This window comes from Aspergillus terreus, genomic scaffold (assembly GCF_000149615.1).
Source record: "Aspergillus terreus NIH2624 scaffold_14 genomic scaffold, whole genome shotgun sequence".
Classification (NCBI taxonomy): domain Eukaryota; kingdom Fungi; phylum Ascomycota; class Eurotiomycetes; order Eurotiales; family Aspergillaceae; genus Aspergillus; species Aspergillus terreus.
In genome coordinates, this window is record NT_165937.1 from 211,226 (window position 1) to 237,775 (window position 26,550).

Genomic DNA, 26,550 nt, shown 5'->3' on the forward strand with positions numbered 1-26,550 from the left:
CGCGGGGTAAGAAGCGGTTCTTGTTCTTCTAATGCGTCTATGTGCAGCTAGCTAGTGGATAGTAATGTGATACCCATGCATGATGCATCGATCCTTGCAGTAGTTTTGAACGGTCTAGAACTCCGCCGGCTCGGGCAGCTTCTCCGGGGTATCACGGAAGGTGTCCGTGATGAGATGGCCGAAGCTAGGGGACCACTGCACGCGAGGCGTCAGGATGTCCAGGTTCCAGAGCTCGGCGAGATACTTCAGGATGGAGGTGTGGGTGAACTCGCCCGGCTGGTCATGGGGGCGGTTCTGGACGACGCCCTTCCCCACCCACGGAGACATCAGCACAGTGGGCACGCGGATACCCAAGCGGTCGAAGTGGAAAGTTGTGTTCTTGCCGTCGGGAGCCGTCTCGGTGTAGGCGAGGTCATCACCCGGGGGCACATCTTCCGGCGGCGAGACGTGGTCGGCGAACCCGCCGTGCTCGTCAAAGGTCAGGATAAACAGAGTCTCGTTCCACTGCGGGGAGCCGCGCAGGGCCTCGTAGACGCTCTTGATCCAGCCCTCGCCGAGGTGGATGGGCGAGGGCGGGTGGAAGGACATGTAGTCGCAGCACTCGGGGTTGATCCAGGAGAACTGGGGCAGGGTACCGGCCTTGGCGTCGGCGAAGAAGTGGTCGATGCGCTTGACGTTGGTGTCGCCCTTGCCGGAGGTAGCGGTCCACTCGTAGAAGAGAGCGTCGGGCAGGAAGTCGGTGGTGTTGGAGTAGTTGATCCAGCTGATGTTGGCGGCGGACAGCTGCTCGAAGATGGAGACCTGCGGCAGAGCCGAGGTGAGGAAGTCGTCGTCGTTCATGCCGTGGCCGTGCGAGGTGCCCGACGTCAGATAGGCGCGGTTGGGGTTGGTTGGGCCGGGGACGGCGGCGAACCAGCGGTCGAAGAGGACAAAGTTCTCGGCCATGGCGTTGAAGACGGGGATGTGGTCCGGTGAGTAGTAGTTGATGACCTCGGCGGCACGCGACAGGTTCTGACCGATGCTGTAGGAGGCGATCTGCTCGGTCACGAAGCCCTGCATGGAGGGTTCGTCCGACAGATCCGGGTGGTAGGTGCTGTAGACCTGCTGGTTTCCACCGCTGATGGAGTGGTCTGGGTCGTCCGGAGCGACATTCTTAGCGATCGGACGAGCGCAGACCAGGGGTGAGTGCGGATCAGAGACGTTGGACGGGTTGCAGTACTTGCGGTTGACCAGGTTGTCGATGGTGGGGTTGTAGGTCAAGCCGCCGGCGAAGTTGTCAAACGACAGATTCTCCTGCACCAGCACGACAACATTCTTGATGGGGCTTTTCGCGTGGGAAGGGCCATGGGGCACGGCAGAGATGCCCAACCCCAGAGACAGGACGGTGACCAGCGAGAGGAGGCTCATGATGGTGAGCAGCAGAAGGATGAGGACGACCTGCCACCAGGGCCATGACTGCGACGCGGGGGCTGTATTTAAGTCGGGGGACTCCTCATCGGGGCATTTGTCGCCCACCGCACGTGCTGGGGCCGTGATGTTCCATTGCATGGCGATCGACCATTGTCTGCCGTGGTCGCACTCGATCAAGAGGGGACAAAGAGGGGATGTCGATGCCCGTTGACGCTTGTTGGAGATGTTGACGATGAGACGAGGAGGAGTCCGTCAGGAACAGTCTAGCGCGGTGGGATTTGTGTCCACTCTGATTATACAGGACGTTCCGATTGGTGGATACCGTGCATAAGCCTTGCGAGCAGTCCCGCTAATTGGACCCCGCACGACGAGGTTTGCTCTTGTCGTCCAATCAGGCTGTCCATCCAACGCCGGCATGCAGCAACGTCAATCTTTCATTGGCTGCAGCGGAATCAAGATCATCCGTTACATTCGGCTCATAAATGAAATAAAAATATCAACAACACCACGTGCTCTGTCTCTACTTCTTTATGGAGTAGTACTTCTACAGCTTCTTTATCTTCTACTCTCCAGTACCAAGGATCCTGGTGGAAATTCATCATAAACCACGCGTGTGGAAAGATACTGATTCCATCACTCAACCTCAATTCTCTCCCCAAGAACATACGGTTCCTGGAGCATCCGAAACCCTTGCAGCTCCATCTCTGTGGGCGACTTCAACGCTCCCACATTAGAACTCCCCCAACCGCAACTCCTCTTCATTTGGACTGCTAATTCTGCAGTCTTCAGTGCCGCCACCGCAGGATCAACCACCGGAACCCCAATCGCCTCCTGAAGTTTCTCATGCCAGCCCAGTGCCAGCGTACAGGCCAGTAGCAAAACCTCTGCCCCATCACGCTCAACCGCCAATTTCCCCTGTTCAACCAACTTGGCCTCCACTTCGGCTGGGTCCTCATCATATCCCATTCCAATGGACCGGTAGGACACGGGACGGTATTTGGTCCCATAGTCCCGCAAGGCCTCCTCATTGTGTTCGCGCTGGGCCTCGTCGTTCAAGATCATCGTGTATCTTCGGCCGAGTCGCAGCGCGGTCTCGATTGAGCACTGGGCCGGTCCAATTACCAGCATGTCGCCGCCAATCTGTCTCGACTCGTTAAGGGCATATTCGCCAAAGCAGTTGATCACGAATGCGTCGTAGTTCTCCCTTCGGGCTTGGTGCGCGGCCTGGATGATCTGGGCTGCCACGAGGGTTTGTGTCGGTCCGTAGGCTTTTGCGGCCATTGGTCCCGCTGAATGGTGCAGCGATGCTATCGTTACCTGCGTGTTGGGGTCTTTGTAGCGTCGGGCCATGTCGGCAAAGGGTTGGTTGTATATGGTGTCCCCAACGGGGTTTAAGAACATGATCTTCATTTTGGTGATATGCGGGTGAGGAAGACTGTCCGAAGGAATGATGGAATTTATGGGCTCTTGGTTGCTTATACTAAGTAGGAAACTGGATCGCATGCTTTCTGCACCATCTGGAACTGCATGATATTGATTTTGATACACCCTATGTAGTGTAGGGTATGTGCAATGGCAGAATTCTTCAGTCAGCCAACACTCTCTAGTTCATTGTCTAGATGATGCTACTCTACTTCTGCTTCACTTACAGATGAGCTGTCACCCTCCTTTCTAGGGAGATAATTATGTGAAGGCTTGAGTATGTATCATCCTGGACTATACAGAACATGATTCAAGTAAAGAGTCTCCCTTGCATCCGAGTGTTCAAAAGTCAAATTTCTATTTTACTAACTCTCGCTTCTCTACAAGTCGACTGCATTAATATTATTCTCGCAGTTACTCCATTATGCTGGTAATTACATTGCATAAGTCTGCATTATTTGTACCTCAACCATCCTTGACGTAATGCTAGCGCCTACAATTACCCCATTCGGAAAACAATATATACACCAGCCATCTATGCATGCATCCGTCTATATCATCATAAACCATCACTGCAGGTCCACAAACTCCCCCCGCAACACCTCATCCTCTCCCAGACGCTGCAGATACCGCGCCACCTTGTCCGCCATCGTCCCAATCTCATACCCAAAGAACTTGTACGCCGCCTTGCCTGGCAACGAGTGTCCGAACCGCCGGACATTGATGCCCGCATCGGCGTACCGCTCCCATCCATTCGGCGCATACGGCTCAATCACGACGGCAGGGATCCCCCGGTTCCGCTGCAACACCCCACGCTTATACTCGAGCGACTGCTGCTCAAACAACCGCTGACAGGGGAAGCTGACCACCCGCGCCACAACCCCCTGCTCCTTAAGCCGCGCCGCAACCTCCAGCGCAAACGACAGCTCCGCCCCAACACCGATCAGCGTGACGGCCGCATTCTCTGCCTCTTCAAGCACATACGCACCCCGGGCGACACCTTCCCGCCGCGTCTGCTTCAGCTGCGGCAGCGCATGCCGCGACGTCGAGATGATGCTCGACGAGCGCTTCGCCTCCAGTGCGGCGATCCACGCGCCCGCCGTCTCTTCGCTGTCGCCCGGCCGGATGTACAGCAAGTTAGGCATGGCGCGGTACAGCGCCGCCAGCTCGATGGGCTGGTGCGTCGGGCCGTCCTCGCCCATGCCGATCGAATCGTGCGTCGCCGCGTGGATGACCTGCAGGTGCTGGAGCGCGCCCATGCGCACGGCCGGCGCGGCGTACAGGTAGAACATGAAGAAGGAGGAGGTGACGGGGATGAAGGTGTTAGGGGCGTAGGCGGCGAGGCCGTTCGAGATGGCGGCCATGGCGTGTTCGCGGACGCCGAAGTGGATGTAGCGGCCGGCGTAGTTGCCGTTGATGCCGCAGGTGGTGCGGAGATCCGGCTGTAAGTCTGTTAGTGCCTGGGGTGGTCTATGTGGAGGAAGGGGGAGGAACGCACATGCTGGAAGTCAACCTTGCCCGGCCAGATCATGTTGACCGACGGCGACAGGTCGGCGGTGCCGACCATGAACGAGTCAATGTCCTTGGCCAGCGGGTTGAAGACGAGCCCAGACGACGCGCGAGACGCAGTGGGCTTATCGGGAAAGCTGGTTGGAATGAGGTCCTTCCAGTTGGACGGCAGTTCACCGCGCACGCGCTGCTGGAACTGCGCGCCCAGCTCGGGGTACTTCACGGTGTAGTTCTTGACGAGTTCGTTCCACTCTCGCACGAGAGCCTCTCCGCGCGCGGGAAGGTCCGCAAAGAACTGGCGCACGGTGTCGCCGATGACGAAATGCTCGTCCGGGTTGAACCCGTTCTCCTTCTTCATCTGCGCGACGTTGGCGGCGCCAAACGCCGCTCCGTGGGCGGCGGCCTGGCCGGCCACGTTGCTTCCCAGACCGATGACGGTGCGGACGTTGATAAAGGTGGGCTTGTCGGTGGCGGCGCGGGCCGTCTCGAGGGCCTTGACGAGTCCCTCGACGTCGTAGCAGCCGTTCTCGACGTCGATGACGTCCCAGCCGCAGGCGCGCATTTTCGCGTTGATGTCCTCGGTGTTGGTCAGGTCAACCGAGCCGTCGCAGGTGATCTGGTTGTTGTCGTAGATGACCGTCAGGTTGTTCAGCTTGAGATGCCCGGCGAACGAGATAGCTTCCAAGCCCACACCCTCCTGCAGACACGCGTCTCCGATCATGCACCACGTATGATTGGAGACGACGTCGTAGCCGGGCTGATTGAACTTGGCCTGCAGGTTCTTGGTCGCCATGGCGAGTCCGACGGCGTTGGCGATGCCCTGGCCGAGAGGGCCGGTGGTGACTTCGATGCCCTCATGCTCGATCTCCGGGTGGCCGGGACAGAGGGCGTCGACGCGGTCGGAGTGGTAGGACTTCAGCTGGTCGAAGGTCATGGCCTTGTAGCCGGTCAGATGCAGGAATGTGTACTGGAACAGACAGGTATGGCCGTTGGAGAGGACGAAGCGGTCGCGATTGAAGTAGTCGGGGGTGTGAGGCGCATAGCGCATCACATAGCGCCAGAGCGCGACGCCAATGGCGGCCATGCCGATGGCACCGCTAGACGAGTTAGCGATGATTCAGTCGATGAGCGATAGAGACTTACCCAGGGTGACCACCGCCAAACTGCTGGCACAGATCGGCTATGAGCATGCGAAAGGTCCGCAGCACCAGATCATGGTCTTTGGAGAGTTGCTGCACCAGCGGCAGGGCAGACTTGACCCCGTTGACACCGTTTACCGCACCCTGAGCCATGATGAAGTTGTAGTGTAGGAAGAGACAGGAGAAGAGGACTTCCGAGCGGGGGAGGAGGAAGAGTGATGCGGTTCTTTCTTATATGCATCGCGATGCCATGAGGGCATGGGGATTACCCGATCAGGCAGGGCGAGGCACTCTCCACCACAACAGGAAGTCCTTCCACTGTACCGACCACGATGGATCCATAAAAAGAATAAGAAGAACAGCAACTCCAGCCGCGACTCCGCCGTACGTGGCTCCAGTTCCCTTTTTAATGGCGGCTTCCCCGCCATCGTCGCCCCATGCATCTCTTACTGTAAAGGATATAAATAATCGCCGCGATGGAGTCCCGACACTGCCATCTCTGCATCATACCACGACTTCTTTCCGATCCTTCTTAATTCCTACATCACCCTCCTCATGGCCCCCTCCGTGCTGGAACAGCCTGTACCGGCGCTACCCTCCAAAGCAACCGGCTCTCTCATCAAAACGCCCCTCCCCAATCCCTCTCTACAAGTCACCGCCGACCACAAGCTAAAAGCCGTCGACGCTCCAGTATACGCCCCCAAACACGGTGAGGTACTACTACACATCAAAGCCACAGGCATCTGCGGGTCGGACCTGCACTTCTGGAAGACCGGGCGCATCGGCGAGCTCGTGTTCGAGGACGACTGCATCATCGGCCATGAGGCAGCGGGTGTAGTGCTCCAGGTCGGCGACGGGGTATCGCATCTAAAGCCCGGGGACCGGGTAGCCGTGGAGCCGGGCGTGCCGTGCGAGAACTGCTTCCTCTGTGACGACGGACGCTACAACCTCTGCGAAGACGTGCAATTCGCCGGGGTGTATCCGTACGCGGGCACCATGCAGCGCTACAAGGTGCATCCGGCCAAGTGGCTCCACAAGTATGTCCTTACGAAGGGTGGATGAATGCGCCAAAGGATGCTGACAGGTGCAGACTCCCCGACAATATCAGCTTCGTCGAAGGCGCCCTGCTCGAGCCGCTGTCCGTCGTCATGCGCGGCATGCAAGTCGCCCAGCTGCAACTCGGCCGCGGCGCGGTAATCTGCGGCGCTGGTCCTATTGGATTGATCGCTCTGGCGGCGGCGCGCGCGTCCGGTGCGCATCCCATCGTGGTGACGGATCTCGACCCCGGGCGGCTGGCCTTTGCCAAGGAGTTCGTCCCCAGCTGCATCACATACCAGGTTGACCGGACGCGGGATGCGGAGGGGAACGCGCGGGCCATTCGCGCGCTGTTCGGGACGGAGGAGTACGTGCAGCCGGAGACGGTGCTGGAGTGCACGGGGGTGGAGAGCAGCGTGGTGACGGCGTGCTTTACAGCGCGGCGGGGTGGAAATGTCGTCGTGATTGGGGTTGGCAAGGCGGTTATGAACAACTTGCCTTTTATGCATATTTCGATGGCAGAGGTGAGCTATTCCTCCATGGTGCGGTGTTGGTAGATACTAATTGTATAGATCGACCTACGGTTCATCAACCGCTACCGCGACACCTGGCCCCCAGCGATTGCGTGCCTCAGCGGAGGCATTCTGGATCTGAAGAAGCTGGTCTCGCACACTTTTCCGCTGGAAAAGGCCATGGACGCGCTGCATCTTTGTGCGGACCCGTCCCAGAGGAGTATCAAGGTTACCGTCGTGGACGATGTGGATGCCAGCATATAATGAGAGATGATGTGATGCCCGGATAGAACACAATGAGAAAGATTGGCGGCAAGACTCTGCAAGTAGTTCGACAGGACGGATTCTGGCAGCAATTCACCTCGGTATATGCCGATGTATGCGGGCATTGTAGAGTTTTTATACGGTAATTGGTGGCTACACCTGCGCTTTCTGGGGTGGTTATATTTTCCTATTAGAGTAATGTACCCCGCAGGGGATTTCCCCAATTTATGGTGGGGATGACTGCCCAAGGCTGGTCTAGGCACGATGCACTAAAAGAGTATTGATAGAGTGATTCGACTGGATTTGACATGTTGCGCAGTACTACTTTACTTGAACTTGACCGGTCGGATAGCCGAATAATATGAAGCAAGACATGTCTTTCAAGATAAACACTGGCAATAGATGGCTTATGCTTACGCTGTCAACGCTGTCAGTATACCTACATTTGAGGATAACCATCCAATTCGCTGCTACTACCATAGACCTAGCGCTGCGCCTACACGATCCGGTCGCCAAAGAGCAGAAACCCAAGCTTTAAACACAACGTGTAATTTCACGCCAGCCCTGGTTGTTGATGACTATATCCCCTTCAGCTCCAGTAGGCTGGCGATCAGCCAGTGCCTGGAAGGGAATGACAAGAGGCCCTCCAGTAATCGCTGCAGGCGTTATGACGATTTCCTGAATGGAGAAAGCAACTTGGCTGCCTGCCTGTTGTTGGACAAGCGGGGGCATCTGGTTAGGCTGCTGGCGCAGCTGAGCGATTGCTTGCCTCGTCAATGGTCTTGGAAGATTCGGAGGGGCGAGCTGCCATTTTTCGATCGTAATTTGCTTCGTGGATCTCTTGATCGAGATAAGAAGAACGATTCTGGTGTCCCCGGAAGAATTTTGAAACCACCAAGTGGCGTCTCTCCGGAGCTTTGCCAAAGACTCCGAAACGCCCGTTTCTACGACGAGAGTTGGCCAGCCACGAAATTGGCTACCAAGAGGCTCCCGGCCACGTGGGTAGATGCACTCGTCTGCCTCTTTGCCGTGGGTAGTCACGGTGCCGGGCGTAGTGACTGTGGATCCCCAGAGAATGTCAAGGCGTGGCATTCCCATCTGCCGGCGCTGGTCTTCAATGTAGGACCTCAGCTCCGACGTGGTTATGTCATGTGCACCAGTCGGGACGACTTTGATCAGGCCAGTGGTCCCAACCCACATGAACCGAAAAGGAATACCCGCCAGGCAGCCGGTGCGGTTGCTTAGCCTTTCAATGGCCGCTTGGGACAGGCCTCTGATGACCAACCATTGGTTGCCTTCCCCATTGTCGTGCTCCAACTGCTCATAAATGGCCCTCACGGCGTTCTGCAATTGGTTTGGCGTTGAGCATGATCGGAACGAACGGAGCTGGTAGCCCTGTGGCAAGTCGGCCATGATGTCGTACCTATCACTGATGACCGGGTATAACGGCTCGCTCTGGGCACGCTGATGAGTGCGAGCTGTAGCTCGGTCTAGTGATGCATCAGTACGGTACGTCGCCATTGTGGCGGGATGGACCCGGGTTTAGGGGGCAGATCAGAAAGGGTCCGTGGGGTAACCAAGGAGCAACAGGGGAGGTGGATCGAGAGGAGTCTGTAGGATAAGAGACAAGCATGAAGCTCAGGGAGGTATGAACGGAAGGAACGATGTACGGGAAGGGAAGGGAAGGAAGAGATGGAGAAAAGCGAAGAGACTGCGAGCATATTTATGTTTGCAAGGCAATATTCACATACCGTCCTCCATTCTTAGACAGAAGAGAATACGTAGCGGATATAATGAAGATGAAAAGGTGAATGCCATAGAAAGTCATTGTCACCTTCCCTTCCTCCCGAATCATCCCTACATAATGAAGTAGTCATATTGATTAGGGTTCAGGGCCGGGAAAAATGATGATCCCATGAAAGGCAGGAGACGTTGTAAACTGATGAATAATTACTTCCTACGGGAAGTTCAACTTCAGCGATAGGCTCATATCCGGTAGGCATACCGTTCAAAGAGGTCCGTATGCACGGCGGCGAAACGACTGGGGTTGATGCGAATGAGGCTGCCGATCTGATAAGGCAAGTAGGGCTTGGTCTTCCCCATGGTATGCGTCTGATGCACGATGGCAATACGCCTGAACGCGCAAGAAAAGGTGCTTGTTCATACAGCTTGGTTGTATACATAGGATGGCTGTTTCATTGTATCTGAAGCTGTAGACACGGCTTGAGTTAGCGCAATCTGAGTCACAGTCAGCGTGCCGGAATTCCGCAGGCGGGGTATATATGTCAGATCATGGAATCCGAGTAAGCCCCTCCTCCTCGTCTTACTATCCACCATCATCATCACCATCACTACCATTACTATCAACAACATTATCACCATGCTCGAAGTCTGGGGTCGCCGAGACTCCTCCAATGTCCAGGCCGTGATGTGGTGCATTGCCGAGCTTAACCTCCCCTACAAACGCCACGACGTCGGCCACCGCTTCGGCGGCAACGACACGCCCGAGTTCCTCGCCATGAACCCGAACGGCCGGATCCCCGTCCTGCGCGACGGTGACAGCGAGCCCTTATGGGAAAGCGGAGCCATCAACCGGTACCTAGCGTCCGCCTACGGGTCCGACGAGTTCTGGCCCAAGGACCCACGGGCGCGCGCGCAGGTCGACAAATGGGCCGAATGGGCCAAGGTGACCTTCACCCCGGCGTTCTCGCTGCCCATCTTCTGGCAACTTGTGCGGACGCCCCCGTCAAAGCGGGATCCGGTCGCGATCCGCGAGGCGGTCGCCCGGCTCGATCCCATTCTGGATATCGCGGAGGCGCAGCTGGCGCGGCATAAGTTTCTGGCAGGGGAGGCGTTTACCCTGGCGGATGTGCAGTTCGGGCATCTGCTGTTTCGGTACTTTGATATTGACATTGAGAGGAAGGAGAGGCCGAGTCTGCAGAGGTATTATAAGACGCTCCAGGAGAGGCCAGCGTTTCGGGAGCATGCTATGGTTGATTATGGGGCGCTTCGCGCCTTCGATTGAGGGTAGCTATCGTGTCTAAGATGACATAGTCCATTATGCGTGCTAAATCATGTTGGTCAATCTTTATTCTGAAGATTCTTGCTGGTGGCCATTCTCAGGAACATGCCCGACCAGCTGTTGGAATGTATGTACTTATGGAATGTACAGGGACGTTGGGATATCTCCGACCGCTAGATAGATAGTCGACCGACGATTCGTCGATGACATCCTTGTCGATGACCGATAAGCGGACTCTGGGCCGAGATGATATGCCGGCTTTATTCTGTCTCAATTCGGCCTTATTTCTCATATTGAGTAGGATCTGCTCAAACGCGGAGTCGGATTGGGAAAGGATTGCTCTGTCCTCGCATTCCGTATTATTGACCGAATCCAAGGAACGGAACAATCCTCCGTGCCGTGATATATTTCTGTCCTTGGCCTAAGAAGGCATACGTCAGCTCAAGACGACGACAGGAGCCGAGCCACCGTGGCGTCTGGATGGCGGTCTAATCAGGAGATTGGATCCAACCATATTCCACATATACTTGTATGGGGTAGTAACTAGTCTGGGCCAACAACCAGTTCAGTAGTTATCACACCCAGTCGGTTATTGATTGGAAAGTCTTACCCCTGAGGGCACTGCGCAAGACTGCATACGAGTCCGAGTCAGGCATTCTTGGCGTGCACAGTCCGCTGGAACCGTTTTTATCCGAGGCTGTGCCGACTACGCGGTCATTGTCTGGTTGAAACTCAGCGTGGACGGAACAGAACTCTTATTCCAGAGTCTCTCAGTATCTTCCCAAGTGTCTGTCCCTAGGTATACACCCAAGTATACATCGTAGTACAGACATAGATCTCTGGATCGTTTCACTTGCATGAATGTTGTACAAGAAAAAGCATCTATGCAGGACGTTGTCAGCCGTGTACTCCGTAGAACCATTGTGCATTGTACAGTATGAATAACCTACTCCGTACCTTATCCAGCGCCACCGACGCAGCCCTCCCCTTTCTCTCCCTTCTCTGCTTCTCTTTTCGCCATAGTGGAGACAATTAATGGGCGACCGGCTGGCGTCAGTAACGCCCCCATTTCCCACCGGATCCACGGTGGCTGGCTTGGCAAATCTGGAGAATCGGTCCAAGAGTCCGAGGTGATTCGTAGAGCCCATAGACACTAGACACTCTCCACCCGCCATGGATTCATGGATGGGGCTCGCTTCGCATCCAGCGGCTTCGGGGAGAGGAAATTATGATAAAGCCGAATCTCCCTCTTTCGTTGGTGATCGACCCTTATTCCATCCTTCTCCTCCCCCCTGCGGTCGCCATGTCCCAATGTCCTCGTGGACTTGGTCTCTCTCCAGCGCTCGTCGGACGCGGTTGAGCCGTTCGGCCTTTCCCCTGGCCACCGTCGGCGCGGTTCTCAGTCTCCTCTACCTTTTCTACCTCTTCGTCGTGCCCCAGCTGTTCCGGTTTCGCTTCCGCCTCGGCCTGAGCTGGTACGATCTCGGTCTGTACGGATTCGGCCCATCCCAGAGCTATGTCTCCTTTGGCTTCGACTCGCCTCGAGTGCAAATCTCCCAATGGGACGCCGGTTGCGATCCCCGATACACTTTTCTGGCCCCGCGAGGCGACTCCGTCGCCCAGCCGGGGCCCATGATCCTCGACGCCGACGGGAACCTCGTTTGGATGAAACATAACTGGGAGACCACCCAGGATTTCAAGGTCCAGCGTTATCAGGGCCAGGACTACCTCACCTACTGGGAAGGTAGCGAAGTCGGCAGCCGAGGGTATGGTGCGTGGTATATGGTGGGTGTCCTTTGTTTCCCAAGTGGCCAGCCGAACACGTATTAATCGGGGTGACCCATTTCTGCAGCTCGATTCCACCTATACCCAGCGCTATGAGATCGTGCCGGTCGGCAATTATGGCGGCGATCTTCACGAATTTCACATCACCCCCGACGGCACCGCTCTGGTGTCCGTCTACGACCCAACTCCGGCCGATCTGACCCCCGTGGGAGGGCCCGCCCTGGGCTGGATCTTCGACGGTGTCTTCCAGGAAATCGACATCGCGACGGGCGAGCTTCTCTTCGAATGGCGTGCGTCCAAACACTACCCGGTCAACAGCACGTACGAGCCTCTCGGTCGCACGGGTCGCACGCGCGAATCGGCCTTTGACTACTACCACATCAACAGCGTGGACAAAGACCATGATGGCAACTATATCGTGTCGGGGCGACACGCCCACGCCGTGAGCTGTATTGATCGCAACACGGGGGCCGTGCTGTGGACACTAGGCGGGAAACTGAACGAGTTCAAGGACCAGTCGGACGGTGCGGCGACCAATTTCGCCTGGCAGCATGACGCGCGCTGGTACGCGAACAGCACGCTGACCTTGTTCGACAACGCGGCGCACTCTAATGAGGACGTCGGCGAGAGCCGCGGCGTCGTCATCGATCTGGATGTTCCCGGGCGACAGGCAACGCTACGCGCGGCCTACTACCACCCGCAGCAGATGAAGTCTGTTTCTCAGGGTAACGTGCAGCTCCTGGCGCCGGATGGAGGTCGCGCGCTGGTCGGCTGGGGCCATAGTGCCGCTTATACCGAGTACACGGCGGACGGACAGCTGCTGTGCGACGTGCATTTCGGGGCATCGGCCTTCTTCACCTTCGGGCGCGTGGTATCGTACCGTACGTTCAAGGATAGCTGGGTGGGCTACCCGCAAAATCCGCCCGACGCGGCGGTCGTGGGCGACCGAGTCTATGTAAGCTGGAACGGCGCGACGGAGGTTGTCGCCTGGCGTCTGGAGGTGTGGGACTCGGAAGATTTCGACAACGAGACGGCGTTCGAGGTGGTGGCGCAGTTCGCAAAGACCGGGTTTGAGACGGAGATCGAGATACCCGAGGATCTCGACAGTCCGCTGTTCCGCATCGCGGCCCTCGATGGGGATGGGGAGTCCCTTGGCGTGACGGATGTGTTGCAGCGCGAAGCGGAGATGGATTCCACCGAGCTGCTGAATCTGCACAATTGGATCCTCGCCATCGCCTTCGTCATGGCCGGTGGTGGCCTCATCGCCGGACTGTATCGGTGCTGCCACTGCTGTCGGTGTTTCCGTCGGTGTCGCTCTCGCTCCAACGCGTATCAATTGGTTCCGCTGAGCGAGGAGGATCGGGCGTCGTCGCCGGTGTGATATCTTCCGGTGCTTATCTTTTCCGTTCTCTGTATATATGATGCTTGATCTTGACCGATGCCAACTGCCGGTTGAGTTAAACTGTACATAGTCCCTGTCATAGATATGCTGCATTATTTGTCACTGCGCCTCGTATCTGTCCGCGGGAATCCCCGCCAGGATCGTCTGCGTCTCCACTCCACGGTCTGCTATCATATTAATCCATGCGACGGTGGCCTGGGGTGAGATTTACCCCTCATAATCCCTCACGAACAATCTGGTACCTGGAACCATCCGCATCATGACCGCGAAAACCTTCACCGTGGGTATTGTTGGCGGTGGCATTGGCGGCCTCACCCTCGCCGCTGGACTGCTCCGTCGCAATGTCCGTGTGCAGATCTATGAGGCGGCCGCGGCCTTCAAGGAAGTCGGTCTGGGACTGACGATAGGTCCAGCAGCGCACCGCGCCATGCCCCTGATCGATCCGCAAGTCCGACAGATCTACGACTCTCTCATCACCACCCATGCCGACAGTCCCGGGTACGAACGATTCCGGCAGACCTGGTTCGAGGTGGTGTGGGCGACGGGCGCCTCGTCTGGCGAGGTGTTGATGGACCTGCAGGCACGGCCGTCAGGCCAGACAACTGTACGACGGGCGGATTTTCTCGATGCGCTTGTTACCCTTATTCCCCCCGGAGTGGCGCATTTCGGCAAACGGCTAGAGCGATTAGTCGAGACGTCGACGGGAGTGGATATGACGTTTGAAGATGGAACGACAGCCACAGCGGACGTGGTGGTCGGCTGCGACGGGATCAAATCCAAGGTAAAGGAGTCCATTCTGCCTGCCGAGGAATACACCCGGACTCTGCCTCAGTACAGTGGGATGTACGGATACCGCGCAGTGCTGGACATGGACACGATGATCGAGGCCGTCGGCGAACATCGGGCGCGCGTCTCGACCATGTATGTGGGCGACGGTGGCTACGGCATTTCGTATCCAATTATGCGCGCACAGAAGGTCAATGTGGGCATCTATGTGCTGCGGGATCGGTGGGATCATCATGAATGGGTGCGTCCGGCTAGCAAAGACGACATGCGGAGAGACTTGGGGCATATGGGGAAGTATGTCAATGGACTGGTCGAACACATGCCCGATCCCTCGCAATGGGCAATCTTCGAACACTCGCCTATCTCGACCTATGCACGATCACGGGTGGCCATCCTGGGCGATGCGGCGCATGCCTCCACGCCCCATATGGGAGCGGGTGCCGGACAGGCAATCGAAGACGCCCATGTCCTGGCGGAGTTATTGGGGGATCCTCGGGTGGTGGATGGAAAGCATGCCATGGCTGCATTCCAGGCATATGATGAGGTGCGACGACCGCGCAGTCAGCGAGTTGTTAGTAGCAGCAAGGAGCAGGCGCATCTGCTCTGTCTGTGTCTGGATGGGGTAGGAGACGACGAGGAGAAGTTGAGGACGACTTTCCACGAGCGATTACGATGGCTTTGGGATGTGGATGTGCAGGAAGAGGTAGAACGGGGGAGGAGGAGCATGTTGGAGAAGATGAAGCCGGCGAGTTCGTTGTGGTAGAATTGTACTCTGTAGGCAGCCATGAATTCATGATGTTGATGGATGACCGAATTAGGAAAGCGGATGTTGCTGCCTGAACCCTGGAAAGTGATGCCTTATACATGCCTCAGGCACGTCTCGGTTATCCGCGGAGGCATCCCCCGCATATGACGGTCAGTATAAGAAACTCCCCGAAGTACCTGGACGGCCTCTCCCTTTCTTCCCCAGATTGCTTCTTCCTTCATCATCCTACCCTCTCCCATAGACCATGACGCCGCTCCGTCTGATGAGGCCGGCAAAGGCCTTGCCAGTGAGGCCCTCTCGCTGTTATTCCTCCGTTGCATCCGCCTCCTCCCGTCTCAACCTCCCCATCGACTACAAATCCACGCCGCTGCTGCATCACACACCCTCCTCGCTCGCTGACTCCCTTGATCTTCCAGAATCCACCACCTCCAAGTCTATGAACCTCTATCAGGCGATCAATTCGGCTCTCCGCACCGCTCTCGCGAAATCCAACAAGGTCATGCTCTTCGGCGAGGATGTCGCCTTCGGTGGTGTCTTTCGCTGCTCTATGGACCTTCAGACCGAGTTCGGATCCGAACGTGTGTTTAATACCCCTCTGACAGAGCAAGGCATTGTTGGGTTTGCCATTGGTGCTGCCGCAGAGGGAATGAAGCCCGTCGCCGAGATCCAATTCGCCGATTACGTCTTCCCCGCATTCGACCAGATTGTGAACGAAGCAACAAAGTTCCGGTATCGCGAGGGAACGACCGGTGCCAATGCGGGCGGACTAGTGATACGAATGCCTTGCGGCGCAGTAGGACACGGAGCGTTGTAAGTATTGCATCGGGGGTTTTCTTGGTCTTCTGTGAGCTAACCGCTTGCCTCATCCAGGTACCATACACAATCTCCCGAAGCCTTATTCGCCCATGTTCCCGGTGTCCGCGTTGTCATGCCACGATCCCCGGCACAGGCAAAAGGCTTGCTACTGGCGTCTATTTTCGAACACAATGATCCGGTGATCTTCATGGAGCCTAAGATCCTGTACCGTGCGGCTGTCGAGCACGTCCCCAACGAGTATTACACTATCCCCCTGAGTAAGGCCGAAGTCCTGAAGCCAGGGAATGATGTGACAATCATCTCCTACGGTCAACCGTTGTATCTCTGCTCGTCGGCTATTGCCGCCGCGGAGAAAGACTTTGGCGCAAGCGTAGAGCTCATCGATCTGCGCACGATATATCCTTGGGATCGACAGACGGTGTTGGATAGCGTGAAGAAGACTGGTCGGGCTATTGTCGTGCATGAGAGTATGATCAACTATGGCGTTGGTGCGGAGGTCGCCGCGACGATCCAGGACCAGGCGTTCTTGCGATTGGAAGCCCCGGTGCGGAGAGTAGCTGGCTGGACGACGCATACGGGTTTGGCATATGAGAAGTTTATTATGCCGGATGTGACGAGTAAGTTCTTTCTCAATGGAGTATGGGCGATGCTAACCTGGACAGGAATCTACGATGCTATCAAGCAGACGCTGCAGTATTGAAGGAATCGAACGTTGGTAGATACAGGACAATTTCAATAGGAATAATGATAGAATATGTATATTCGATATAGACGAATATCAAACCAGTGTCAAAGGACTATTCTCATCTTGAGCTTATCGGTTTCAACGATCTCGTCTTTCCTCTGCAGGAATCCTCCATATCCCACGGATAGCTTATATGCCTCCCACCTAGCCACTCCCTGCGCTCAGCGAGACCTATGGCTGATGCCAAATTTGTCATATTTGTCTTTATCAGTGGACAGTAAGTACGGTGTAGCAGATATTCACAAGGCAAGCTAAAAGATAGTATTGTGCACTACTCCACATGAACTACATCCGACTTTCCTACAATCTTCTCAGCCAAATCCATCAACGATGTACTAGCGAGGATCTCAAGAATGGGCACAGTGCTGTCCATATTCTTCGCAATCCAGTTTCTCAACTCCACGGCAAAATGCGAATCAATCCCATACTCCGAGATCGGGTTCGACTGGCTGATACTGTCAACAGATGTGGACATGTTCGCGGCCACCTTCTTACGCAAAGCAGCGTACACTATACCTGTAGCTTCGTCGAATGTCTTGGCCGCTTGGAGCTCTGACCGAATCGAGGCAAAAGATGAACCGGTCTGAAGCGTAGTGTTGTCATCTACAAACCTCCGCCGGAAATGTGAAAACAGAGGCGCATCAAAGTTTGCTAGTGACTGGCCCTCTTTCCATTCACCTAGGCCAGTGATTATCTGCGGTTTGACCGTATCACTGTCCTGGTGCGTAATGGTCGCCTCTATCAGCGACATTAACGTTCTGGTGTCTGTCCCTTGGAAACCATGTCGTGCCATCTTAGACGCTAGATCCGTATTTTCAGATAGGTACCCGGAGTCGGTGATCACCCCCAGATCCAGGGACACAGCGGGTAGGCCGAGGGACCGTCGGTAGGCGGCGAATGTATCCATGAAGGTTGAGCCCGCGGCGTAGGCAGCCTGGGTAGCATTGCCGATTATTCCGCTGATGGAAGACAACATGATGAACCAGTCCAAGTCGGATGGCAAATAGCGGTGCAGGTTCCAAGTGCCGTTGTACTTCGGTCTGAGGACGGATTCGTAGTTCTCGAGAGTCATCTTCTCGATATGAGTGTCCTGTAATGGTCAGCAGTCCTTTCTTCTTATTAGCTTCGATTAAACAGACCTTGAGAACCATTGCAGCTTGGACTACTCCGCGTATTGGAGGGCTGCTTCTGCTGAGCTCGGATATCATGGAAGATACCTGATCGCTGTTCGATACATCACAGGCACGGACAATCACTTCAACTCCTTTTCTCTCGAGCATCTCAACCGTAGACATTGCATTCTTGTCCAATAAGCCGCTTCGGCTTACGAGTACAAGTGTCTTTGCCCCGTGGTCTGCCATCCAGAGTGCTATTGCTCGTCCGATACCACCGAGTCCTCCCACTAGCATATACGATGCGTCTGGTCGAAGAAGCCTGGAATCGCTTTTGTGCATGACCTGTACGGTGTCGTTGGATGTTGCTGTGATTATGATGGACTCGCTCCCGGAGTCGGACTCGAGCTTTTGAAGAGCTTCCGACGCCTTTGAGATTGGGTACGCCGGTAGAGGTGGTACATGAAGAGAGCCATCCTGTAGCAAATTTCCGAACTGCGTGAATATGTCCTCTATCATCTCCGGTCGTCTCCTTCTGAAGTGATCGAAGTCAAATTTAGTAAAGCTGATGTCCTCTCGGAGACGGGGCATCTGCCGTCTACTTCTCCCTTCGAGAGTTTGATTCTGGACTTGGATAAAATGGCCATATGGACGCACAAGATCAGTCAAATGCTGGTCCCTAGAATTTGCGAAATCAATGACCACGTCAACTTCACCTTTGGTAAACGCTGAGACGTCTCTGGGAGTGAAGTCACGGTCATCAAGTATACATTCCTCATTCTGGATGAGCGAGGCTGATAGTAGAATGCTCTTTTCTGCGGCTGTATTCACAATCGCGAATACCTGAGCTTTTAACCGACGGCATATATGTATAACTGCCTGTGCAAATGCAGTAGCCGTAGAGTAAATGAGGACTTTCTGACCCGGCCTTATATGGGCAATGTTGTGCACAACGTGTAATGCAGCACAATACGCCGTTGGTAGCGCCACAGCAGCTTCCATACCAATCTCCGATGGGATCTTGTGAAATGCAGTCATCTTGTCCTGGTACACACTTTCCAGTGGCCCTGATGCAAGACACAGAACTCGATCTCCAGGACTCAGACCATGCACGCCCATCCCAGTGGCCACCACGAGGCCACTACATGCATCGATCAAGAGCAGCTCATTCTTAGCCGAACCATCGACCATATCCAAACTGCTTTTGCTAACGCTAGCAGCGTGGACTTCAATTCGAACATCACAATCGGCGAGTGGTGTGGTCTGGGAAATCTCCTCGAAAAGAACCCTTAGTGTGTCATGATTGTCCAGAACCGCTCGACGTGGTCGGCCCGGCTGATGGAATGGCTCAATGTGCGAAGCTTGGGAATTACGAAATCCAAGTGCGTCATTCAAATCAGTATTCTCAACGACTCTGGGTATCAAGAGCAGGCCGTTCCTCTCGGAATACTCAGTATCAACGTTACTGGACTTCCTCAGGAATCGATGTTGAACAAGGTCGTAGATCACCTGAGCTGCCATCTCCTCACACAGAGGCTTCCGTCCATCAAGATCAAGAGTCACAATGGTCTGTACACCCGATTCAGAGCGAGCGGTTCTTGCAAACCCGGTGACGAGCCCAGTGTCTGGGTTGGTAGGAGAGGGTGCGCCCCCTCGAGTGACCCAGAGCGATCCATGTGATTTCAAAAATATGTCTTTCGTGATGTTCCATGTCTTCTCATCTGGCTGTGCGAGTACAGAATGTGTCAGATCACTCAAGACAATGGTGAGTTTACCAGCTGGCTCAGCCTGTCGAAGATCCGTCACCTCCACCGTTGATGACGACGAGAGGAACAGCTCTTGCAGGCGGACCAGACAGACGGCAGAGTGGCCATCCGCTATAATCAGAATGTCTGCACTTCCGGTAGCTGTCTCTGTCTGTTTCTGCGCCACGAGCATCAAACTATCGCCCGAACGATTCAGATGGATTCTGCGTGGGGGAAACTGGGCCCGAACTAGCGCAGCTTTCCAGTCCGATTCCAGATGGCCAAAGTGACCCTTGCTCCATTGTCCAGGATAGTTTGAAAATATGACCACGTTTGTCGGTGTAGAGTTGGAGACAGGGTCGATCATCAGGAGCTTTCCGTCCTCCTTCAGCAGAGTATGGATGTTTCTGAGCGCAACGTGCTTTGAGTTGACCGTGTAGAGACCGCTCAGACCAATCACTACATCAAATCGCTGCTTGCTAATATCTGAATCCTCTTCGATGTCGAGTTGTTTGAATTCGAGAACTGGCCCCAGCTTCGAATATGTCGGGGCCCACCTTTCGACGAAACTAGATGAAGGATGGGTAGCCACGTACCTGCTGCACGGCAGACTGCCTTCTGGGTAGCGCTTGAGGAACCGTTTAAAAGCACCTCCTGCACCCGCTTCGAGCTCCAGTATCGTGATCATGGGGTTCTTGTGACACACCAGATCCAGGTACTCCATGAGGTCGTCGTTGATTGGGTCTTCGTGAACGAATTTCCAGTAATCTTCCCAAGCGGTGCTGGCTTCTACGTGCTCTGGGCTGGTATCTCGGTTCAATGTATTCAGAAGGCCTTCGCCCATCACGGCTAGTAAAGCTCCCTGGGGTCCAGAGTTTCGCGCCGCAGTAAAATCCGCTTCTGTAATATCAGTCTGTCGGTGATTCTGCACCACTTGCCGGAAATATTTCAGTTGTGCTCTGTGAAGATTCACATTCCCGTGGAGTTGGTTGACCTCGTCGACACATCTCCGGATGTAATGCAAAGCGCATGCATCTAACAGCCCATCTGACTCGCTGCGCCCGGCTGGAGCACTTTTCCTTTTGAAAAGTTTTGACAGTCCGTCATGAAGGAGGAAGTCAGGGTCTATCTTCCACTCCAGGTCATATGCAATACGATTCTGGGCCTTGATACTACCTGCCGGTCGATCAACATCCAGCCTCTTGCACCTTAGATTTTTGATGGCAATACCAGCACTGCCGTCTAGCTCCGTTGCGGAAATCGAGGCCGTTATGGCGTCCTTTCGCCGTCGATGGATGAGAGTGTGGATATCTAATTCGCTGCCGGCAGTAGACGTGATCGAACGTGATACGGATATCTGATCAATATGGACAGGGACAGCAGGGCTGGATATCAAATTCATTCCAGCGAATACAGTTTGGATGATACTGTCCAACGTGCATGGGTGTATGATACACGGATACTCGAATCCCATCGGCATAACAGACGCAGTGTCAGGGATTGAGACCTTCGCCGTGCACATATTGTTGGCGAACTGGGCGCTCGAGATATTGGAGAAGTATGGGCCGTATTCGAGGCCGATACTGGACAGCCTCTCATAAAACTGTTTGACGTTCAACGCCGACAATTCAAGACCAGCTCCTGCCAGAGACGTGTCCATCTCGTCTGCGACGTGTCGGAAACCCACCAGCCCAGTGCAATGCTCAGTCCATTTGTTGTCATCCGTGGCAGAGTATATGTGGAACTCATATTTCGGCTCTGATTGCGGGTTGCTATCCCAGGGTCTGAACGAAGTCAGCATCTCCACTGCTGAATGTTCCGGGATGATGAGGGCCGATTTTATCGAAACATCTTCCAGAAGGACGAAGCCTCTCGACTCTGACTCTGCTGCCTCTGAAGTAACCTGTAACATTGCCTCAATTACCATGGCAATATACGCAGCCGCGGGATACACAATGCTGGATTGAATCCTATGGTCTTGCAGCCAAGGCAACTCAGAGAGCCGGACTATATTCCTCCAGCGCGGCTCGAAAGGGCAGGAACTTGTGTCTGGGGCCCCTAAAAGATCCGTCCGAGGGTACTTTCGCTTCCGGAATGCTTTGCTGAGCCGTGGCTCTGCCCAATATGATCTGGTATGGTTCCAAGCGTAGGGAGGGAGATCGACGAGAACACGTACGGGCCTCGAGGGCGAAGGGTTGTTGATAGCCTGGAAAGTGACCGAGTGGCCGGCGCAAGCCAGAGTAGCAGCAATATTAAGCGCCGTCGTTACTGCATGACTCTTCCGTATCAAGACACTTGTGTATAGGATTTCTGCAGCTTTCAGTCGCGCGTCATGCTCAATTGTTTGCTTGATAGGCCCTGACAAGGCCGCATGAGGTCCGATCTCGACGAGCATGTCGATTCTGGCCTTGCGCGCGGTACCGCTGCGTCTTGCACGTTTGCCATCGTTCATACCCCCTTTTGAGCCCGTGTCAAAGCACAAAGCGCGCAAGGCATCCGTGAATCGCACCGGGGAGACAAGATTTCGGACCCAGTACTGTGGCCCTAGATCGGAGGCTTCGACTTCGGCGCCAGTCACCGAGGAGAAGAACGAGACATGGCCCTGGGGATTATCATTAATCATTACATTATTATGTCCATGCTTGATATGTGCAATAAGCTTCGTATATTCATCGGCCACTGGCTCCATGTGGTGGGAGTGATAGGCGACCTTAACGGCCAGCCGGCGTGTGAAAACGCGGTCGTGGAGTATATCCTGCAGTTCGTCGATGGCTGCTGCGTCGCCCGAGACAGTGACGCTGGATGGGGAGTTTAGGCAAGCGATCACCGCTTTTCCGGTTTTTAGCTGGTTGATGTGCTGCTGGGTTTCATCGGGAGACATTCCCACAGCAAGCATGGCCCCTGGACAAGATGTATCGTCTGAAGCTAGCTTGCTGGCCACGACGCCGCGATAATATGCGACTGCCATGGCGTCCTCCATGCTCAAAGCGCCAAATGCATATGCAGCAGCGATCTCGCCGCTTGAGTGCCCGATCACCGAGTCTGGGCGTATACCCCAGGAAACGAGAAGGTCTACCAGGGCAATCTGCACAGCTGAGCAGATGGGCTGGCTGAGGAGGGGGTGGTTCAGCACCGCGGGATCTGAGCCTGTTTTCAACTCATCTGTTGATGTTACTTGATGTCATGGTGTAGTTTCTGAAGATAATGAATGCAGCTTTCAACATACCGAGTGTACAAAACGGCGCGCCTAAAGTTTGAAGGTATCTGTCTATTCGATCGATCGACTGTCGAAACACAGGATATACGTCAAGGAGCTCCTTGCCCATCCCACACCACTGTGCACCTTGTCCGGTAAACACGAAGCCAATTCGGGGTCGGCGAGAGGCCGTCTGCAGCTTCGGGTGGTTCTTCAATGCTGCTACCAATGCCTCAGCAGAGTTTCCTATCACAGCTGTACGGTAGCGGTGGTGTGTACGGCGTTCATTAAGCGTGAACGCAAGGTCGTTTAGATATTCATCATCGATTGATGATGACTTTTTCGCGAGATATTCTTGTAGGTTGCTGATCTGGTCGGCGACTGAGACCTCGTCGAAGCCAGAAAGCATGTAGATCCGGTCCCGTGGCGTATTGCAAGACTTGCCTTTATCATCAGACACTCGTCGCCTGGAGCAGCTCGATGCCTCTTCCATGATGATGTGCGCGTTGCTCCCACCGTACCCGAAGCTATTCACTGATACCCGACGTGGCCCAGGGCTTTCCCATGATTCTGGACATAGTTGCACCTGGCGTTGTCAGAAACTGGTAGCATTTGCAATCAGAGATTTACCTTGAGTTTCCAGTCATCCAGCAAGATCCGCCTGTTCAGCGTTTCGAAATTCCGATTCGGAAGAAAGACACGATTCTCTAGCATTAAAGTTGCCTTCACCACGGCTGCAATACCACTTGTACCCTCGAGATGGCCAATGTTCGTCTTGATCGACCCAATCCGCAAGGGCTTGTTCGGATCTCTATTCTCCGCAAACACCCTTCCAAGCGCGCCGGTCTCAATCGGGTCTCCGGCCTGTGTTCCTGTGCCGTGTGTCTCGACAAACTCCGTGTCTAACGGGTTCAACCCAGCGCGCTTGTACACACTACGGATGAGGGCTTCCTGGGCCGCGCCACTAGGCAACGTGATGCCTGGTGTCCGGCCGTCTTGATTCGATCCCGAGGCGCGGATGATGGCGCGGATGGGATCATTGTCCTGCAATGCATGGCTGAGCGGTTTGAGAATGACGCAGCCGATTCCCTCGCCCCGCGCGTATCCATTTGCCTTTTCGTCGAACGTGTGGCATCATCCGTCGGGGGAGAGGAATCTACACATCGACGCTTAGTATACCTCCCTGCAGACGACCAACGCGGGACTCCATACTTCATCATTGACAGGGTGGACATGAATTCATGGCTCAGAATCACATTGACCCCCGCCGCAACGGCCATCGACGCATCGCCGTTTTGCAGACTACTGCATGCCAGATGCAGGGCGACGAGGCTGCCCGAACAGGCCGTGTCGATAGTAACACTGGGCCCCTTCATATCGAAGAAGTAGGATATGCGGTTGGCGGTCATGGCGCGGGACTGGCCGGCGTTGGTGCATTGGTAGATGGGGATGCGCTCGGGGTCGCGCAGCAGGAGATCGGTATAATCTGCGTTGAAGCAGCCCACGAAACAGGCCGTCTGGCTTCCTGTGACTTTGTGGAGGGGGATTCCGGCTGCATGTGTGAGTCGTTGCCACTGGGGACTGATGGAGACGTACCATTTTCGAATCCTTCGTATGTGACTTCGAGGAGCAGGCGCTGTTGGGGATCCATAGCCTAGTTGTATCAGAATTGCTGCTTTGAAGTTCTAGCTGGGGATACGCACGGCTGCTTCGTCGCTGGTCATGTTGAAGAATGGAGCATCGAATAGAGAGATATCTTCTGCTAGGAAATGCCCGCCTTGGACGTTCGTCTGCACTAGTCAGCGCATGCCCCTATTTTGATGAGGTGTATTACCGTTCCATGCCGTGCATAGTCGGGATGGTAGAAAGCTGAATGATTCCATTTTGACACTGGGATCCGACTCCAGGCCTCTCGTCCTTCGAGGATCATGTCCCACAGTTTTTCCACATTGCTCGCATCTCCGGGTCCGCGGAAACCCATCCCGACAATCGCAATTGGGATGGGGGGACGTGGTTCATCTTGCTCTAGACATGCAGCCGAGTGTTTCTGGTCAGTGGAATCCATGGTCGGCGTGTATCATCTGTCTACCTTCCAGGCAGATGCATCCATTTGTAAGACTCGGGCAGAGAGCACGAGTATACGTAATGTGATTTATTCCCCGACACTACGTGATACACCACAATGAGCCGGACTACGATCAGAAGCATCTGCTTTGTCTACCTGTCTGCTCAGGGCTACATGAATTTCGGCACATAATCTTCGGCAGCCATTCTATCACCATGTCAAAGTCTGAAACACTAGCTTTCTAATAGCCGCCGCCATGATGGCCACGTTCTTGCTGTCCCCGGGGATCCCATGTCCTTTGGAGTGCACCACCCAGGTCGAGGCGGCCGGATCACACAGGCGGTACAGCGCATGGGAGTACTCGAACAGGGGATCCTGCGCGCCGCCGATACTGACGGTCGGGATGGCGATGTATCCGTCCAGACCGTCATCGACCACCGGGTCCTGGCCGGGGTCCATGCGGAAGGGGGGCAGGGAGTTGATAAAGATGGCACAGCGAAAGAGGGGCGGCGCCTGCGGGTACAACTTGGCATGGTGGATGAGGAAGCCTGCGGCGAGGGTGCCCCCGTGCGAGAATCCCAAGACGCCATCGAACGGGCCCTCCTCGTCGATGGTGTCGTAGAGACGGTCGTAGGCGTCGGACAGGGAGTCATCGAGGTCTGGGACGGAAAAAGGCCGGGGGAAGTGGTAGTAGCTGTAGTAGGGGCCGTCGTAGAAGCCGGCAATGCCCGGCCCTGGGTCGGAGTCGACGTCGCCTTCGAGGAAATGGAATGTTGCCGTGTTGTCGCGACGCAGCTCCGCCATCAGACCGTCTCCAGAGGGTTAGCCAGGTGGATGCGTGATTGGGGGGGAGGGTTGGGTCACACATACTCATCTGGGATTTGAGGATCTACGCGCGTCAGACAGAAGCACCGAAGCTTATCAAGACCAGACACCGTCCAGGATGAGGTACGCACCTTGACGTTGGTGCCCCAGCCATGGAGACAGAGGAGTTTGAGGGGCATGCTGGATCAGTTGAGGAAGTAGCCGTGGTTGGAGTATTGTTCCTGGTAGTCATTCTGCTGGTAGTTTGTTTTATAGATACGATGTCAGGATGCTGTGTCTGGATGCTGTGTCTGGATGACTGGAGCGGCAGATTCCTAAATCACCGTGTTACTGCGGGACATTTGGCTTTGGTCGGTACAATACGAGCTGCTGGATGCAAGGAAGTCGCCGTGATGATACAGTTTGACTTATTACGCGTCCATTGGGGATGCAGCCAGATCTAGATGTCGCCAGATATGCTATACAAACTTTCCTATACAACATACTTCCCCTGCCATTCTTCCCTCACATCCAACCGATCACATTCAATTCCATGGATACTGATAAGCGATTCTAGAATGTCAGAGGATGGCCCACCTCGAGACACGGTACCCTCAAGCGAGCCAAGCGCCTGGTATTACGCCACGCACGAACCAGACGAAATCCGTGCGAATCAGCAGAAAATGCCCTGCAGCGCGGTCAAAGCGCCAGGTACGCGGCAGCTCCGGATAAGTCCATGGCCCTAGTCTACTCGATAACGAGGGTCTTCTCCTTTCTGTCTTGTCCGTCTTGTCTGTCTTGTCTCCGTCTCTCGGCACGGGAAGTCTGGCCAGTGCGACAGTCTAGAAGATGTTCTTTGCCACCGGCTCCACGCGAGCTCCACCAGGATCGTTGCTATTCTTGTTCTTCTCATGATTGTGCTTCTGATCGTCTTATCAATGGCATCGGCTTGGTTCGTGTCTTCGGAGTCTCGGATCTGGTCAGGAGAGGGTGTGGCGTACGACTGTATACAGCA

The 26,550-nt window shown here is 55.1% G+C and overlaps 11 protein-coding genes across 11 annotated transcripts; 5 read left to right on the forward strand and 6 right to left on the reverse strand.

The window, feature by feature from the left end:
* Window positions 1-114: 114 nt before the first annotated feature.
* On the reverse strand, window positions 115-1,407 carry ATEG_09079 (putative phosphatidylglycerol specific phospholipase; the record flags this gene model as incomplete). The annotated part of the gene is made up of 1 exon (XM_001217700.1): window positions 115-1,407. One exon carries the CDS (start codon window positions 1,405-1,407, stop codon window positions 115-117), a length of 1,293 nt encoding a protein of 430 aa, XP_001217701.1.
* A 565-nt stretch (window positions 1,408-1,972) lies between these two features.
* Window positions 1,973-2,820, reverse strand: ATEG_09080 (aspartate/glutamate racemase family protein; the record flags this gene model as incomplete). Its single annotated transcript, XM_001217701.1, has 2 exons — window positions 1,973-1,994; window positions 2,078-2,820. 2 exons carry the CDS (start codon window positions 2,818-2,820, stop codon window positions 1,973-1,975), a joined length of 765 nt encoding a protein of 254 aa, XP_001217702.1.
* A 581-nt stretch (window positions 2,821-3,401) lies between these two features.
* On the reverse strand, window positions 3,402-5,633 carry ATEG_09081 (dihydroxyacetone synthase; the record flags this gene model as incomplete). Its single annotated transcript, XM_001217702.1, has 3 exons — window positions 3,402-4,274; window positions 4,331-5,438; window positions 5,485-5,633. The coding sequence occupies 3 exons, from the start codon at window positions 5,631-5,633 to the stop codon at window positions 3,402-3,404; spliced, it is 2,130 nt and encodes a 709-aa protein (XP_001217703.1).
* An 843-nt stretch (window positions 5,634-6,476) lies between these two features.
* On the forward strand, window positions 6,477-7,291 carry ATEG_09082 (putative alcohol dehydrogenase; the record flags this gene model as incomplete). Its single annotated transcript, XM_001217703.1, has 3 exons — window positions 6,477-6,517; window positions 6,571-7,039; window positions 7,088-7,291. The coding sequence occupies 3 exons, from the start codon at window positions 6,477-6,479 to the stop codon at window positions 7,289-7,291; spliced, it is 714 nt and encodes a 237-aa protein (XP_001217704.1).
* Window positions 7,292-7,825: 534 nt separating this feature from the next.
* ATEG_09083 (uncharacterized protein) lies at window positions 7,826-8,812 on the reverse strand (the record flags this gene model as incomplete). The annotated part of the gene is made up of 1 exon (XM_001217704.1): window positions 7,826-8,812. One exon carries the CDS (start codon window positions 8,810-8,812, stop codon window positions 7,826-7,828), a length of 987 nt encoding a protein of 328 aa, XP_001217705.1.
* Window positions 8,813-9,671: 859 nt separating this feature from the next.
* Window positions 9,672-11,174, forward strand: ATEG_09084 (glutathione S-transferase family protein; the record flags this gene model as incomplete). The annotated part of the gene is made up of 3 exons (XM_001217705.1): window positions 9,672-10,234; window positions 10,415-10,440; window positions 11,143-11,174. 3 exons carry the CDS (start codon window positions 9,672-9,674, stop codon window positions 11,172-11,174), a joined length of 621 nt encoding a protein of 206 aa, XP_001217706.1.
* Window positions 11,175-11,486: 312 nt separating this feature from the next.
* On the forward strand, window positions 11,487-13,479 carry ATEG_09085 (arylsulfotransferase family protein; the record flags this gene model as incomplete). The annotated part of the gene is made up of 2 exons (XM_001217706.1): window positions 11,487-12,098; window positions 12,166-13,479. The coding sequence occupies 2 exons, from the start codon at window positions 11,487-11,489 to the stop codon at window positions 13,477-13,479; spliced, it is 1,926 nt and encodes a 641-aa protein (XP_001217707.1).
* A 589-nt stretch (window positions 13,480-14,068) lies between these two features.
* On the forward strand, window positions 14,069-15,049 carry ATEG_09086 (putative salicylate hydroxylase; the record flags this gene model as incomplete). The annotated part of the gene is made up of 1 exon (XM_001217707.1): window positions 14,069-15,049. One exon carries the CDS (start codon window positions 14,069-14,071, stop codon window positions 15,047-15,049), a length of 981 nt encoding a protein of 326 aa, XP_001217708.1.
* Window positions 15,050-15,551: 502 nt separating this feature from the next.
* On the forward strand, window positions 15,552-16,568 carry ATEG_09087 (alpha-ketoacid dehydrogenase subunit beta; the record flags this gene model as incomplete). Its single annotated transcript, XM_001217708.1, has 3 exons — window positions 15,552-15,862; window positions 15,923-16,485; window positions 16,531-16,568. The coding sequence occupies 3 exons, from the start codon at window positions 15,552-15,554 to the stop codon at window positions 16,566-16,568; spliced, it is 912 nt and encodes a 303-aa protein (XP_001217709.1).
* A 536-nt stretch (window positions 16,569-17,104) lies between these two features.
* Window positions 17,105-24,390, reverse strand: ATEG_09088 (putative polyketide synthase; the record flags this gene model as incomplete). The annotated part of the gene is made up of 8 exons (XM_001217709.1): window positions 17,105-17,165; window positions 17,225-17,703; window positions 17,942-22,617; window positions 22,697-23,252; window positions 23,297-23,723; window positions 23,879-24,218; window positions 24,263-24,320; window positions 24,370-24,390. The coding sequence occupies 8 exons, from the start codon at window positions 24,388-24,390 to the stop codon at window positions 17,105-17,107; spliced, it is 6,618 nt and encodes a 2,205-aa protein (XP_001217710.1).
* A 551-nt stretch (window positions 24,391-24,941) lies between these two features.
* On the reverse strand, window positions 24,942-25,735 carry ATEG_09089 (putative DUF341 family oxidoreductase; the record flags this gene model as incomplete). The annotated part of the gene is made up of 3 exons (XM_001217710.1): window positions 24,942-25,543; window positions 25,602-25,620; window positions 25,688-25,735. The coding sequence occupies 3 exons, from the start codon at window positions 25,733-25,735 to the stop codon at window positions 24,942-24,944; spliced, it is 669 nt and encodes a 222-aa protein (XP_001217711.1).
* Between the last annotated feature and the right edge of the window lie 815 nt (window positions 25,736-26,550).